The 17,317-nt window shown below is 46.4% G+C and overlaps 1 protein-coding gene and 1 pseudogene across 9 annotated transcripts in view, besides 1 other annotated feature; both read right to left on the reverse strand.

Moving 5' to 3' along the window:
• The window catches only part of Alpk1 (alpha-kinase 1), a 113,830-nt gene that overhangs the window by 23,510 nt on the left and 73,003 nt on the right, over positions 1-17,317 (reverse strand). For 7 of the 9 annotated variants that reach the window (XR_003954389.1, XR_003954388.1, XR_375582.3 and 4 more), the window contains one exon: positions 5,327-5,525. Coding sequence is in view for 5 of the 9 variants with exons in the window: in XM_006502102.3 (XP_006502165.1) it covers positions 5,327-5,525 (199 nt within the window). In the remaining 4 variants the exon portion in view is untranslated. Of the gene's footprint in view, positions 1-5,326; positions 5,526-6,652; positions 6,776-17,317 lie in introns of those variants that run through there. The other 2 variants (XM_006502103.3, XM_006502108.3) reach the window with 2 other exon arrangements.
• Positions 1,629-2,319, reverse strand: Gm16238 (predicted gene 16238; annotated as a pseudogene).
• Positions 15,021-17,021: an enhancer, noted in NCBI's record as "VISTA enhancer mm1549". NCBI's record gives its function as "enhancer in: neural tube[6/7] | forebrain[7/7]" and the evidence as "EXISTENCE:transgenic organism evidence [ECO:0001131][PMID:17130149]".

Here is a 17,317-nt window from a genome sequence, read left to right on the forward strand (position 1 = left end):
CCTCTTTGTCTTCCTTCTTCCCTTCTTCCCTTCTTCTTCTTCTTCTTCTTCTTCTTCTTCTTCTTCTTCTTCTTCTTCTTCTTCTTCTTCCTCTTCTTCCTTTCTTCTTCCTTTCTTCTTCCCTTCTCTCTTCTTCCCTTCTCTCTTCTTCCCTTCTCTCTTCTTCCCTTCTCCCTTCCTTCCTTCCTTCTTTGTCTTTGTCTTCTTCTTTCTCCTTCTCCTCCTCCCCCTTCCTCCCTCCTTCCTCCCTCCCTCTCCCTCCTCCTTCTTCTCTAGACTATTTTTCATATTTTTGTTTGTTTGTTTTGATTTCTGTTGCTGTTGTTTTGAGTCACGATTTTACTAAGTAGCCCTGGCTGGCCTGGATCTCTGCATATATACCAGGCTGGCTTCAAACTCAGAGGTCTGTTTGTCTCTGCCTCCTGAGTGTTGAGATGAAAGGTGTATATATCACTATACCTGTGAAAGATTTATTTCTAATTATGTTGAATGTTTGTGTATGTTTGGGGAGGGGATGGGAGTGGGCAGGGTATATGCATGTGAGGGCAGGTGCCCACAAAAGCCAGAAGGGGCATCAGATACCCTGGAGCTAGAGTTATAGGTGGTTGTCATCCACCTAACATGGGTGCTGGGAACTGAACCCAAGTTCTCTGCAAGAGCTGCATGTAGTTTTAACTATTAAGCCATCCCTCTAGGCCACTATGGGTTATTTCTGATATAATGCTTTTAGTCATGTCTAATTATGTTTTCCATGTTAATGATTTGCCTTTTCTTTCTGATTTCTTTAAGATTTTCTCATTGTTGGTTTTTGTGTTATTTTGCCACACTGGGTCTAGATTTGTCTCGCTTCTAGATCTACTTGATCCTTCTGTAAATCCTCTCATTCTTGCGTGTATGTGTTTTTTTATTTTTAAATGCTCTTTTAGTTTTCAGACTTCTCCTTCACATTTGCATCTCCCTTCTTAATTCTCAGGATGTTCTTTACATTTAGTGCTCAGCTGTGTCATTCCCTCCTGCTGTTGGAGCTGTTGCAGGAACACAGGAAATGAGGTCAGGGTTGGAGCACCTAGGGAGTCTGCATCTTCCGTTCCAGGCTGTTACCAGTTACACAGCAAGGGGCACAGTAGGGACATAATGTCAGCTGGTCCCTGGGGGCACAGCAAGCACATGATGTCAGCTGGTCCCTGGAGGCACAGTGGGCACGTGATATCAGATGGTCCCTGGCTCCTCCAGTAAGCAGCACCAACCCTAGACCTTCCGAGGCAGAACTCTGATCTGATGTCATTTCATCACATCCGCAGGGTCTATAGAAGTCAGGCAGCACTGCTCTAGAGCCCCAGTCACTGCTCATTTTTTTATGAATGGATTGAAAGGAGACTGAAAGACTTGACTGTCATTTGCCTAGCAAGTGCATAACTTTTGAAACTTAAGTTTTTAAAGGTATGTTTCCCTTTTACTTCACTTATCTTGCCATGACCTCAGCAACAGTTCTCAGCCGTTGGGCATCCTCCTCGTCCATGAGATGCTGGCAGCCTAGTCCATCCATGGGGAGATCTTCTGGGTTCACCAGCTCTCTTGACCAGTGGTTCTCAACCTTCCTAATGCTGTGACTCTTTTTTTTTTTAATGGACAAAGGCTTGTTTTATTTTAAAGACTGATCCACATGAGGCCACAGCCAGGCCGCTATGTACAGACATGAGGGAAGCTTTATTTCTTGGTCTCCTCCTCCTTGGACAGAGTCTTGATGATCTCTTCCTTCTTGGCCTGGAGGTGCTCCTCCCGGCGCTTTCGTGCTTCCTTGGTCTTAGACCTGCGAGCCTCAGCCTGGTCAGCCAGGAGCTTCTTGTGGGCCTTGTCCGCCTTCAGTTTATGGATGTGCTCCATGAGGATCCGCTTGTTTTTTAACACATTCCCTTTGACCTTCAGGTACAGGCTGTGATACATACGGCGGTCAATCTTGGATTCCCGGTATCTCCTGAGAAGCTGGCGCAGGATCCTCATCCTTCTCATCCAGGTCACCTTCTCAGGCATCCGAGCATTGGCAGTACCCTCCCTCTTCCCTATGCCCATATGCCTGCCCTTCCGTCGGGCCAGGGTTTTTTTCCGGCAATGAGCCCGGGAATGGACAGTCACAGGCTTGCGGATGATCAGCCCATCTTTGATCAGCTTCCTGATCTGCTGATGAAAGTTGGCATTGGCGATTTCATTGGTCTCATTGGGATCCAACCAGACCTTCTTTTTCCCACAGCGGAGGACACTAGAGGCAAGCCTTTTCTGTAGCCTGAGCATACTCATGACTGCGGCCACAGCAGCGAAAGGGCTGTGACTCTTTAATACAGGTCCTCACGTTATGGTGACCCTCAACCATAAAGTTATTTTGTTGCTACTTCATTAACTGTAATTTTGCTACTGTTATGAAATGTAATGTAAATATTAATATGCAGGATATCTGACATATGACCCCATGACCCACAGGTTGAGAACCACCGTTCCAGACAATTTTATGATTTAATTTTTTATCCCTCATCTAGGGAGCAAATAAAAAAGCCAACAGCACATGTGTGACCTGCTTTTTGTGGGTTTTCTCCCCCTGTCACTAATTGCTGATTACTGTGTTGACCGGTAAATTCAGCAGCTGTTTGCTTGTTTGTTTGTTGATTTTGAGACAGGGTCCCATAGCCCAAAGGGGTATAAACTGATCCTTCTACCTTTAAGTATATAGTGGTATTGGCTGATCCAGTCAGTATGTACACCTGATTTAGTTAGGTTTTTTCCCTTCAAATTAGTAAATTCGTTTTCTTTTGTTGTTACACCATACTCTTTTGAGCATATTAATTTTAAGACTGAGTCTTTCTCCTTATTCTGTATGTTTTCTTCCATTTCTGAACCTTACTTTCCCTCATTATATATAGTTTTGATCCTTCACACATACTCTTCCTTCCTTCCTTCCTTCCTTCCTTCCTTCCTTCCTTCCTTCCTCCCTCCCTCCCTCCCTCCCTCCCTCCCTCCCTCCCTCTCTCTCTCTCTCTCTCTCTCTCTCTCTCTCTCTCTTTCTTTCTTTCTCTCCTTGTGAATTTTAATAGAAAGTTATCACCTGCCAAGGCTACTTTGCTGTGGGCTTCTCCTGCCCTGATGTGTGGCTGTTCTTCCACAGCACAGTTTAGACTTATTTTTCTCATGGATCTCGGAAGTATGGACCTCACTCTTGAGCCATCATCATCACCACCACCACCACCATCATCATTATTCCTGGTGGAGATTTCTAGCTTTGTGGTTCAGATAAATTCAAATTCCTCTCTTGCATTCAGCACAGAATTGCTGGATTTTTATTTATTGGATTTTTATTTATTTTGGAAAGTTTGTGTGTTTTGTCTCTAGCATAGAGCTTGGGGAGAGAGCAACCTTCCTTGTAACTTCACAGTGTCTGGGAGAACCACCAGTCTCTTTTCACAGCCTGTGCAAAGCCTTAGGAATTCCACCTTTCTGCATTTTTTTTTAACCTGGGTGACTCAGAGTCCAGTCTTTGGCCTTTGCGCAGGGACCCAAACCACAATCTCTTTCCTTAGGGCTATGTATGCGTGGAAACACAAACGCCTTTGAATGTATATTGTGAGCCATACTCTAGGGTTTTGAACTAGACTGACCCTGAACGCCCACTATATCACAGGCACTTAAAAATCTCTACTTTGTAGTATTTACATGTTTGTAATGGGGGAAGGTTCTGTACTGGCTCAGTCCTCCATCTTTATGGAACCAGAAGTCTGTGACTTTCTTTGCCACTGTGGTTTGAAATACTTGCTTCCTGTCTCAGTGTGAGCTGAGCAGCAGACCCACGAAGTTTTTGCTTGTCTCCCTGATACCTGCTATTTTCATATCTTGGATGTATTTTGGAGTGTGTACATGTGTGTGTGGTGGGGGGCTCTGGATGTAACATATGGAAAGAATAAAAAAATTAAAAAATAAATAAAAATATAAGAACATAAAAAAGAAGACAAAGCTGTGGACACCCGTGCCTCTCATCTGACCTCTGTTTTCATACTATATCACAGCACATCTGTGTGCACAAAAATGAGCCATGGCTCTCTTGCAAGGGCAATTTGATGGGAGCCGACACTAGAACTCCGCTGTTGCATATAGCATCACCTGCCTGTCCCCAAAGAGTAAGCTCTTCACAGGCCACTGTCCTTAGACACCACCAGAAACCACATTGATTGGTAGTTTTCCCTCCTGCACCAAACACCATTAATGCCTCAGAGACATCTGGAAGTAGATGTTTTCCCAATGTGCAGCTTTCTATAGAGTTACTCTGGGAAAGTCAAGAATGAGACACAAGCACAATTTCCATGCAGTTAGAACTCGCCAGAGTGGACTTGACTCCGGGCTATACCTATGCCAGGCAAGTGGCTCTACATGGAGCTGAACCCGGGCCTTCAAAACGGTGCTATCTTATATCTGTCCCCTCTGCACCAGGCAGTTGTCCCATTTAATTACTGAATACCTAAATATAGTATAGTTACTGCAGCTCCCATTCAAAAGAATTGAAGTAAAGAAACTTTAGCCTCTTATAGACCAGAGTACTAAAATAATAGCAATAGCTGAAATTAAGAAAAAAAAAAGTGGGAGGGTGGGGGCGGTCATTTCTGAGAGGGGTGATTTGACTTCTGTCTTCATACTCCAGTGTTTCTAAATTTACAGATTATAAGTAATTCAAATAATTGCAGACCTGTGTGGGAGCGGGCTGTGCTGCCTGCCGCACACCCAGCCCCCACCCTACCCATACTCCCCTTCTACGTCCTAAGTTGGCCTGTCAGCCTCAGTTTTCATTTCATTCAAAGTGACAGGGGGAAAAAAGATACTTTCAGCCCTAATCAGGTACTGTACCGGTGTTCTCAATGATGAAAACCCCTCAAATTGCTTCAGTGGGCTGTCAGCTCCATTGTTGGCTTAGTCAAGTGGCCCTACAGAAAGGAGACAGGAGCGCTAAGAGAAAGGAGTCGATTTCTAATCTGCTTTTTAAAGGCTCTTGGTCAGAAGTATAGCAATTCAGATGCCCCTGTTTGAAAGCAGCGGGACAGATTTGTTAGCAGACAAAGGCTCCAATTAGTATTTTCCACACCCTTTCACAATTTTCTCTACTGCTTTTGGCTCTGAAACCCTTTACGCCAGGCCTTTGTGCCTGCCGAGAGGCGGGTGCAGGGGCAGCGCGGGCTGGGGCGGCAGAGGTGGCACCCGCCGGTGCCCGCAGGCGCCCGTGGGCGCCCGTAGAGGTCAAGTAGCCGGGAGCAGGCGGGCTGGGGACCAGCCGGCGCCAAGCGATGGAGCCCACCTGAGTTGACGGAGACTCGGGCTTGTCGGATGACCACCTGCGGGGCGATGGGCGTTGCAGGCTTCAGCTTGTGCAAGCCTTTGGCGACCTGCAGGAGTTTTCCGGAGACGTCGAGTCCATACAGGAACCGGTCCATCAAGAAGACAATAGCGGAGGCGGCAGCGCAGTCCTGGACAAGGATGGAGGCTCGCAAGGCCGCCTGCAGAAGCGACCACAGGACATAATGAACCAGAGACAACACCGCAGCCCCCCCCCAAAGAAGGCTGCCCTGTACCAAGCCTAGCCATCTAGGTACTTCTCATTAAAACAACAACCGAGCTTGTAGCTTGGGGGAGAAACATACTTTAGTGAGCGATCAAATCCTAAGAAGGAAACAACAACCAGGCAAAAAGTTCAACACGTTTGATAAAATAATCGTCTTCATAGGAGTTTCCTCTTATGTCTAACGTATGGCTTTTTAAATGAAACAATGCAGAAGTGAGGCATAGACTTAAAGTATACCATAACCCAACTCCTTATCAGATTTATTTCTGTTCTCCCCCTCTGACTCCTCTGATTTCCCTTCTCCATGACGGTAATTTAGGTAAGATCCCGTCTGAGCAGGTGTGTGTCCCTTTTACGCATACATGGACAAGAATTGACTTTCAGTCTTGCCTGGACTCTTTCCCTCTCTGTCTCTCATTAATGAGATCGCTCATATCAGGCTGTACAATTCCTGGCCTTCTTAGTTTTAGGCATCATTATATCAGTGAGAGCTTTCATACACAGTTTGTAACAACTACCTTCATTTATTGGATGTGTTATACACACACACACACACACACACACACACACACAGAGAGAGAGAGAGAGAGAGAGAGAGAGAGAGAGAGAGAGTTTTATATATGCATATAATGTATTTTGATCGAACCCACCCCCTTACCCTCCTCCAATTTCTCCCCCTCCCCACTCTTCCTTCTCCTTCTTTCTAAGCCTCCAGGTCTGTCCACTTAGTGTGCTTGGGAGCAGGACAATGCACTGGAGCATAGCCAGGGACCACACCCCTGAAGAGTCTCTGTCCATTACCAATAGCCCCTCAGCTAGCGATGGAACTTCATGACGCACCTCCTCACTCATGCTAAGATAACAGCTAGCCTGGTCACGTGCAGGTACTGTGTACACAGTCACCGCTGCTGTGAGCTCATATGTGCAACAGCACACACTGTTTCGTGGCAGATGTCCACTGCCTCTGGCTCCTGTAATACTTCTTAAGTGATCCCTCAGCGTGGTGGTAGCTGCCCCATTTTTAGGGCTGAGCACGTTGACCTGGCGTTCATTTCAACTGACCTTTACTGCAGAAAGAAGCCTTCCTAATGAGGACGGAATTATTCTGCGCCGGTTGGTCTGTGGCAGGAGCTGGTGCAACAGACAAGAGTCTGGGCAGACTGTACACATATATTTGACATTAGCTGGCTTGAATTCCTGATCCTCCCACTTCAACTTCCTAAGTGTTTTGATTACTGATATGGGCTGTCACACCCACCCTTATTACATATATTTTAATTAAGAGACAGTATATTAGCTCAAAATGTAAATTTGATTTTCATTGTCCTGTTAGTATAAGTCACATATAGCTGGTTATAAACAAAGGGGGAAAACAACTATGACTTGGAAGTGGAACACGAGAGAGAAGTGAAAACAAAGGCTGGAGCTCAGTGATAGCATGTTTGCTTTGCACACGTGAAGCACTGGGTTTGAATCTCCGCACTGTATAAACCAGATGTGGTAGCCGACGTTCAACGTGACCTTTGGCTACATGGTAAGTTAGAGGTTGACATGGGCTAGAGACTCTCTTGAAAAAAAAAGATTAAGACAAATAAAAATAAACAAGATGAACTTCTATGGAAAATACTGCCATCTGTTAGGGCAACATTTCTCAACCTGTGAGTCATGACACCTTGCTTGGGGGGGTGGATCAAACAATTCTTTCGCAGGGGTCAGCTATGATCATCATAAAACACAGATTTGTTATGATTCATGTGATGGTTTGTATATGCTTGGCCCAGGGAGTGGCACTATTAGAGGGTGTGGCCTTGTTGGAGTAGGTGTGTCACTGTGAGTATGGGCTTTCAGACCCTCATCCTAGCTGCCTGGAAGCAAGTATTCTGGTAGCAGCCTCCAGATGAAGATGTAGAACTCTTAGCTCCTCCTACACTATGCCGTACAGTGAAATAATTGTACTTGGCAAAATTACAATTATGAAGTAGCAGTGAAAATAATTTTGTGGTTGGGGGTCACCGAGACATAAACTATATGAAAGTAGTGATGGAAAGGCTGAGGATCACTATGTCAGTGTGAGTGAGGGTCAGTGTGAGTGAGGGTCAGTGTGAGTGAGGGTCAGTGTGGGTGAGGGTCAGTGTGGGTGAGGGTCAGTGTGGGTGAGGGTCAGCGTGAGTGAGGGTCAGTGTGGGTGAGGGTCAGTGTGAGTGTGGGTCAGTGTGGGTAAGGGTCAGTGTGAGTGAGGGTCAGTGTGAGTGAGGGTCAGTGTGAGTGAGGGCCAGTGTGGGTGAGGGTCAGTGTGGGTGAGGGTCAGTGTGGGTGAGGGTCAGTGTGGTTGAGGTCAGTGTGGGTGAGGGTCAGTGTGGTTGAGGTCAGTTTGGGTGAGGGTCAGTGTGGGTGAGGGTCAGTGCGGGTGAGGGTCAGTGCAAGTGAGGGCCAGTGTGGGTGAGGGTCAGTGTGGGTGAGGGTCAGTGTGGGTGAGGGTCAGTGTGGTTGAGGTCAGTGTGGGTGAGGGTCAGTGTGGTTGAGGTCAGTGTGGGTGAGGGTCAGTGTGGGTGAGGGTCAGTGTGGGTGAGGGTCAGTGCGGGTGAGGGTCAGTGCGAGTGAGCGTCAGTGTGGGTGAGGGTCAGTGTGGGTGAGGGTCAGTGTGGGTGAGGGTCAGTGTGGGTGAGGGTCAGTGTGGGTGAGGGTCAGTGTGGGTGAGGGTCAGTGCGGGTGAGGGTCAGTGCGAGTGAGCGTCAGTGTGAGTGAGGGTCAGTGTTAGTGAGGGTCAGTGTGGGTGAGGGTCAGTGTGAGTGAGGGTCAGTGTGAGTGAGGGTTAGTGTGAGTGAGGGTCAGTGTGAGTGAGGGTCAGTGTGGGTGAAGGTTAGTGTGAGTGAGGGTCAGTGTGAGTGAGGGTCAGTGTGGGTGAGGGTCAGTGTGGGTGAGGGGAGTACCAGACAGTTTCTGCGCGGAATCCACCTGGGTCTTTCCCTAGGCAGTTTTGCTCCCACATGAAGCCTGGAAAGCATTGGAAGTGATTTCTGACCTCAACAAGCTCCACACTCAGCCCTGCTTGCTTCCTAACCACACTCTAAGTCTCAAGTGTTATCCCCTTACCCGGTTTCCCCCCTCCCGGAAACCCCCTATCCCATCCCCCGTTCCCCTGCTTCTGTGAGGGTGTTCTTCCACTTACCCACCCACTCTCACCTCCCTGCCCCTGATTCTGCTACACTGGGGCATCTATTGAGCCTTCAGAGGGCCAAGGACCTCTTCTCCCGTTGATGCCTGACAAGGCCATCCTCTGCTACATATGTGGCTGGAGCCATGTGTGCTCCTTGGTTGGTGGCTTAGTCCCTGGGAGCTCTGAGTCTTAACCCTTGATGTACTGAACTAGGCACCCAAGCATAGCACTAAATACATTCTGTAAATAATTTGTCCAGTTACCACAGCAATGCCCCACTCCCAGGCAGATTCCATTATCAATCCCATTTACAACAGGGAAACCTGAAGGCTCAAAGAAGTCACGTTTACAGGACCTGGGCCTAGGAGCTGAGCTTAGGTGAATACAGATCAACCGAGCTCCTATCTCTTAGTCTTAAGAAAGCTACAGGAGTCTGACAGATGTCAATTACTTGATAATCATGCTTGCCAGTACCATACACGCAGTCAGGATTGCAGTAGTTGCTGAACTAAGCAGGATGGAACTCAATACTCAGAGTTCAACCCAGACTCAGAGAGCATCTTGGAGGAACGCAGTAGTAGTTATAGATGCTAGCTAGCAAGAGAAAGGACCAACTCTTTGGCCAAGCTCACCTCCTCTCACCAGGAAGCCTAGGTAAGACATGCAGGCTGTTCAGTGAAACTCGAGCTAAGACAGTTTTCTATGTCGAGAAGAAAGGTTACTCACATGGTGCCTACAGGTTAGCTATAAAGGAAGTGTGGGAAAGCACAAGGCGGAGAACAAACCCTCACCCTGTGGGAGCAGAGACCCATGCTCCTGCTTGGTTAGGCCATAAGTAAGAAATGGTGTCACCTAGTGCTGGTGACAGGATTTTAATTAAGGTTTTAAATATATATATATATATATATAGAATGACTTTTGTTCCTCCTGGCCTGAGCTTGTAGAATAGTGAAGGCCCTCTGCTCCCCTTTCTGTCCATCCTTGAGTCCTTTTAATTAAATTCAGGACATATCAGGGCTGAGAGATGGATAGCCTAGCAGTTAGAGCATGCTCTGATCTTGTAGAGGACCCAGGCTTGGTTCCCATTACCACATTAGGCAGTGTCTTAGTTATGGTTTCTATTCCTGCACAAACATCATGACCAAGAAGCAAGTTGGGGAGGAAAGGGTTTATTCAGCTTACACTTCCATACTGCTGTTCATCACCAAAGGAAGTCAGGACTGGAACTCAAGCAGGTCAGAAAGCAGGAGCTGATGCAGAAGCCATGGAGGGATGTTCCTTACTGGCTTGCTTCCCCTGGCTTGCTCAGCTTGCTATCTATAGAACCCAAGACTACCAGCCCAGAGATGGTCCCACCCACAAGGGAACCTCTGCTCTTGATCACTAATCGAGAAAATGCCTCACAGTTGGATCTCATGGCATTTCCTCAACTGAAGCTCCTTTCTCTTTGATAACTCCAGCTGTGTCAAGTTGACACAAAACTAGCCAGTACAGGCAGCTCACAACAGCCTGTAACTACAGCTGGAGATCCAATGCCTGCGCACTCGCACACGCGCGCGTGCGCGCGCGCGCGCGCACACACACACACACACACACACACACCTCACATATGCACACAGTAAAAAATAAAACCAAGTCTTTACATTTAGACTATCTCAGAATTTCTCTCTTGTCAACAGTAAGAAAAGATTCTCATTGAAAGTGCTCTCTACTCATTAAACCTTCCTAGCAATGGCTCTGCAGGCTGTAGTCTGCATGTTGAAACTTTCTCCTGACCCCAAAGCTTACATGGGAAAGGTCTGGTTCCCAGGGAGGGTAGTAGAAAGTGCTAGAACACTTTCTGGAGGTGAGGCTTAGTGGAAGGCGGTCCTAGTATTGGAGTTGTGTCCCCGAGAAAGATGGTGGGAACCACCCTCACCTTTCTTTTTCTTCTGGCCAAGAGTGGAACAGTTGATGTCCATAGTCGCTAGTGAGCATGCCCACTAGAGACCCCTAAGCAGTAGATCCAATGGACTGTGGGTCACAACTTTCAAAACCGTGAAGCCAAACAACCCTGTTCTATGTGTGAGTCATTTTTCTCCTATTTCCTGGGAGTGATGGAACACCAACTAAACAATTTGCATAACTCTAAGTAAAATAGGCCTAAACTTTTACTTCTGGTCTATGCTGGGCTTTAGCTATGGTATTTGTCTACATGGCTTGATTTCTGGGTTATATTTTGGTTTTTATCTAAAGATCTATACAGCATTGCATAAAAAATAACATTTAAGCATAGACTATGTCCTGTGTGTCTGTGTGTCTGTCTCTCCCTCTCCCTCTCCCTCTCCCCTCTACCCTCTTACCTTCTCCCCTCTGCCTCTCCCTTCCCCTCCCCTTCTCTGTACATCAGCATTCATGAATCACTCAGTGCTTACTAATGACAGCACAACTACTCTACTCTTTCACAGTGATGGTTTCTTGGCTCATTAGCCATCAATTCCTTCACTAGTATGGAAATGATAGTCTCTAGTTAAATTTATCCTGCTGTCCTAAGTCTTCATTAGTAGAGAAAATCCCGGCCTTTATCTCTCCCCCTCGTCTTCCTCCTCCTCTTGTTTATTAGTTTACAAACCTCTCACCTTGCCTCAGCATTTTCTTTCCTGTTACCGGAGGTCAATGATTAATGCATTTCTGGCTTCCAGTTCTTTATCTTGCTTCATGAGAGGCAGAGTGACTCTGACTGGAACTAGTAAGCATAGCTGAGGGTCTTCGCTCATTTTCCTTTTTAATTTTGAACAAGCTGTTTAAAGAAACAGATCTTTTTCTGCTCTTCTATATGACAAGTCTCACCTGGCAAATCACCACCACCTTACAGGGGATGCTCTGCCTGGCTGGGCAATTTCTGTGACTATGGAAGTATATTCGATCGTTCAGGCCACATGGTAGCTCTCTTATGCTCTAATATGAAGCTTTATTGCCTAACCTGGCCTTTGTCAAGATTGAAGGTAACACTTAATCTCTTAGAATGGGGAGATGGCTCAGCTACCAAGAGGCCTTGTTGTGTAAGCAGCAGTATCTGACTCTGGATCCCAGCATCCACACAAATGGCAGATGTGGCCTTGTTCACTTGTAACCCCAGCACAGAGGGTGAGGAGGGGACAGAGACAGGTAGATCCTGGGGGCTCATTGATTAACTGGCCTGACTGAATGGTTATCTTTAGGTTTAGTAAGAGACTCTGTCTCAATGGAATAAGGTACAGAGTACACATATACACATATAAATCACAAAACCCCACACATGACAATATTTAATATCTTGTTGGCCACACCTTTGAGTTGTTTTTGAATTCTTTCAGAATCCAGGATAGGAAGAGAGATTATTTATGGGATATTCTCAAAGATCACGACAGTAATACTACCTTTCTTCTAAAAGCCACCCATAGTCCATGTCCCTGTCTTTGAAGCAACCATGCGTTTTGCTTCTTGATATCCTTCTCCACCCCTGGCCCCACCAGAGCGCAGTAAACCTGAGAATATCTGTGTGACACATGGCTTTGACCACGGGAAAATGAACCTCAAAATGTCAAACTAAGACGTGTAGAAAGACATCGCTTGTCACTTCAGGAGGGAAAGAAGTGCATGTTTCAATGTGCGTGCTTGTGTGTGTGTGTGTGTGTGTGTGTGTGTGTGTGTACGCGTGTGTGTGCATGCATGCATAAACACACACATGCATGTGCCCGTCGAAGCTAGAAGAGGTCATCAGATCCCTTGGAGCTGGAGCTATATTTGCAAGGCACCTTATGTGGGTGCTGGCAACCAAACCCATGTTCTCTGCAGGAGCAGAACTCACTCTCAAGGATGACCCGTCAGCTCCTCACCTCCCTGAGTGCAGTCTCGAAGCCACATTTTTCCTTTGTCAGCCTATCTTCATTTCAGGATTATGTACGCTATTATTTACCACATAAGTAAGTTTATTTGAGTTTATTTACCACAATAGCGAGCAAATATATAATGTTACTGAGCTCTTTATTTCTCAAGTAAACATCACTCTGAGAAACAAATATCACAACGAGTTCGGTTGTCTCAGTGTCCTAAAGGGTAGGTTCAAAAGATAGAAGAGAAAGTTGACAGCTATACACATACTCAGGTCTATCTGATAAGGCCAGTGTCTGATCGAGAACCCTTTCTGTGGGCACCATGTGAAGGCTGTCCTCTGGTTAGCAGCTTCGGCTACCATGTACAGGTGGCAGGAACTTTCTCTTACTGTGTGCCCCTCATAGTTTGCTCAGAACCACTCTCTTCCTGTCAGCTTGTGTATGTCCCTGTACCTTAGAAGGTCCTCCGTGATGTGCTCTGACATGGCACTCCAGTACATGCTGCCCCTATAGTTCTGCTCCTTTCTCCTCGGAGTCCATTTGATTCAGGCAGTTGCAGCAGCTTCTGGAACCCAGGTTTGGGGGCAAGCTGCTTTCCAGATGTGGTCCCCACTCTTTCCTCACCAATACTAGGGAGTCCCATCTTAGTGGCAATGTCTATTTTCTGAGAAATCCTCATGTATCATTCTCCCCAGAACTCTGCAGTGGCCTTAGAATTGACACTAAAAAGGGAGATGAGAGGTTAAGTGTTTTGTTTTGTTTTTTGTTTTTTGTTTTTTTTTTTTTTGGTTTTTGTTTTGTTTTTAAGCTACAAATCAAATGCATCAGAGACATATAGGAGCCAGGCTCAGTTCCAATCTCTCTCAACACTTACCCTCACAATTTTAAAGTGCAAAATTCAATTATGCTAAAGACACATTTATTTTTTAATCTTGCAGTTTGAAAGAACAAATTTAACAACGCTTCCATTGCTGAAAAGCACCATTCTGCCCCCTGTTTCTAAGACTTACATTGGTTCAGATATCTAGTAGAATCACACAGCATTGGTCTATTTGTGACATCCTACTCAGTGTGATTCCTTTAAATGTCATCCTCATAGGATAGGACAAATTCCCTCCCCTGCTGAGGATAAGGAGTGTGCTCCCGTGTGTATGTACTCAACGTGTGCTGTTCATCCGTTTGTACATCAACACGTATCCAGGTTAATTTCTGCTATTGTAAATGGTGCCGACATCAGCACGGATGTCCAGTAACTCTTTGTGTGCTCATGTATTTGTCTGCGCATATCTACACGCGTGTTTTTCATGTGTGTATGTTTACGCGTGTACAGGCATCCATGTGTCTGTGTGGAGGTCAGAGGTCAACATCCTAGATCAGTTACTTCTTTCTTGCTCTCAGCTTTATTCTTTGAGGCAGGATCTCTCACTGAATTTGGAGCTCAATGACTGGTTAGATGCGCTGGCCAGTAAGTCCCAGGGATTCGGTTCCTTCCTGCAGACTTCCTCCCTAGTTCTGAGATTGTCGGCATGTACTTCTGTATCTGGGGTTTTTACACGGGTGCTGGGGATCAAAACTCAAGTCCTCTTTAGGTCTTAAGCAGCTTGTCTTTCTGTTAGTCTTGTCCTTTCACAGAGCATGGGACAGCGTGTTCTGGAAGGGCTGGCTTTGGAGATGACGTCAGAGTCTGGATGTTTATAAACTAGCTTCACGAGAGCTAAGCTGCATCACAGGACAAAAGTCAAGAAATCCACAAAGCACCCACCACGAGATAAGGTAAAATTTACAAGACTAACACGAATTGAAGCTACCAGTTGTGAAAGAAGCACATTCTATATAATCTACAGAAAGTAATCCCCAAAGGACAGGCAGTTATCACAGCTTTGTTTGAGAATATTCCAGAGAGTGGAGTAAAAATTAGGTATGCAAATGCAAGATGTAAAAAAATCATTTCAATCAAAGGTTAAAAAATGTAATTCCTAAACCGGGCAGTGGTGGCGCACACCTTTAATCCCAGCACTTTGGAGGCAGAGGCAGGTGGATTTCTGAGTTCCAGGCCAGCCTGGGCTACAGAGTGAGTTCCGAGACAGCCAGGGCTACACAGAGAAACCCTGTCTCGAAAAACAAACAAAACAAAACAAAACAAAAAAAGTAATTCCTGAGATGAAGCCACAGCTGTCTGTGGCTCATTTGTTTGTGGTGGTGTTGGGAATGAAATGTAGGGCCTCGTGCATGAAAGGTGAGCCCTGCACCAAAAGAGGTGTCTCTCTACTTTCCTCTGTATCCTAGCTCCTTGTGGGTTGCCCTAGCAAATGATGTAATCTCCCCAACCTGATCTAGTCTTGAATCATTGCTATTTGCAGTGCGGTTTCAGAATTATTGAAAACTCCCCCTCGGTGTTCAGTATGGTGGGGCTGCTTAATAAACGAGGCGACAGACACCATGAGGGAAAACCAACCAACCAACCAACCAACCATATCTGTCTCTCAGCGCCACACTCTTGTGTAGCAAAATATAAACCCATGGAAACTCCACCCCTACGCCCCCGCGTAAGCTGCAGTGGAGTTTCAATACTTTAAACAGAAATGACAAATTGAATCTATAAATTTTCTCCAGGAACATGGTGAAACCTCACACGTCTTTTTCATCTTTTCGTCCCTTCACCGACCCTGAGGACTAACCTCTCTGAGACTGGGAAAGCAAAAGGAAGCTGTGCAGCCTGTGTTCCTGGAGCACGTAGGAAGCTAGTTCTTCGAAGGGACCCTCCCAGCACTCTCCTGCGCGTGCGCGTTACTTTTTGCTGTCACTAACCCAGGAAACCCCTCCCCCAGCACCTGTAGGCACATTCTGCATCCCTCCCGAACGCGCCATATATTTGAGCAGGGAACATTGCCTAATCTATTTTCTCCCCTTCTACTCTTAATAGATCGGAGCACAAAAGCCCGAGAGAGGGTGACCTGCCAGACAAAAGGGCCTTTGAGTTTCTTGGAGAAGGAGACTTGGAGAACGATGGAAGGAATCCAAGTGGCCCTATTATTTCCACTTGCACTAATTAGACATTTTTCTGTCAGCTATTGAGCACTGCTGAGAGGCCAAACTCACTGAATTCATTTCTAAAGTGTTTACAGAAGTTTGCATCTGTTTGTGTCTCTTCAGGAGGAAAATAAGCACTTCAATAGCATTGTGCAAAATCTAAACGAAGCATCCTATTCTGGAGGCCCTGGCGTCCCCGCAGCTGCATAATTTAGCTCCGTTCGGGGGCCCGAACCTCTCGCATCTCTATCCAAAACCTATGAAGCAAAGTACAAGGACGTCAAGTCAGGAGACTCTCCTCTTCGCTCTCTTTTTCTCAGCCTCTCTCCTTTGAAGTGGCAGCGTGCTGCGTCCTACGTGCAGATTTGGGTGGTGTGGTTCTTGCAGCGCGGCTCTCCGGTTCTCTGTTTCTCGAGAAATTAATACCCACTTTCATTTGTTGCCAAGTGAGGGGACAGTACATTCCTCAGCAGCGAGGCAGAATACATCAGCCTTCTGGGAATCTCCCCACAGGCTAGGCTGCAGGGAGGAGGGTGAGGGGTATGCTCTGACATGAGAAGGGGAGGATGAAAGACGCAGGAGTGTGTGGTAGGGAAGGGACACTAAGGAATCTCCCTGCGTGGCAAAATGTGCCTGGGCTGTGCACAATTAGATTAAAATGAAAGGGAACCCCTGGCCCTCCCCAACCCCCCCTCCAAAAAAGAAAGAAACACACACACACACACACACACACACACACACACAATCCCCTCCTCTAATGGCTTACAATAGAGTAGTGCTTTTGAAATGGATATTGGTTCACACATATGAATCTTTGTTGTTATGGTGGTGGTGGTAGTTTGGGTTCTTAGACCCATGACTGACTTGCCATCTCTAGGGACTCAAAATTATGATCATATGCCATAGCAACAGAATTTCTGTGTTGCTGTGACCCCAGCAATCTCATGCTCAGAAACAAATGAATCCTACCCCTTTATCTTTCCTCAGAGGCTGTCTTCAGGGACAGAACAGACAGTTACTGTATTCTTCTTGCTGAGTGACCATGTTTAAATACGGTACTTAGAGACGGTGAAGAGACTTTACTAGATTCCTAAGGGGACAGGCGCACACTTGCGCACACAAAGCTACACGTGCCGACAGCCCACAAACATAGAGTTGTGTTGCCACAATTGTTTGTGGGATGGGAAATACGGGATTCTAATTGAGTTTTAGGCACAAAGGGAACTTCATGGCTAGGAAGCCGAGTCAGGTGGTGAAGGAATTAAACTCCACAAAGAGATTTCGATACACAGAAGATTGAAAAAATGCTAACAAGCCCTGTCTTTTTAAGGGCTGAGGCTGTAGAGCAGCCCCTCCTCCCAGTTCTGAGCCTCAAGTTTGGGTCCCAGCTACAAGTTCAAAGCCACAACGTGTTCACAGCAACTACAATGGCAGCTGCTCTCAAGGGGCTGGGTGAAGGGTTTCTGTGCCATCTGGCACTGTAATTGGCTGGAGCGGCGTGAAGGGAAATTATTGCAGCATAACAATTTGGAGGATGGAGAAAAAGGAAAGGAGGAGATGTAAGTGGGGAGGGGCAGGTTCTGAGGTGAGGACTTGGCAAAATAAACCAATGAAAAGTGATGGATGTCGGCATGGGAGTGTATCAAGGCAGACAACAGTAAAGGATAAGTGTAGAACCCACCAAAG

The sequence above is a fragment of the Mus musculus genome, chromosome 3, assembly GCF_000001635.26.
Source record: "Mus musculus strain C57BL/6J chromosome 3, GRCm38.p6 C57BL/6J".
Classification (NCBI taxonomy): domain Eukaryota; kingdom Metazoa; phylum Chordata; class Mammalia; order Rodentia; family Muridae; genus Mus; species Mus musculus.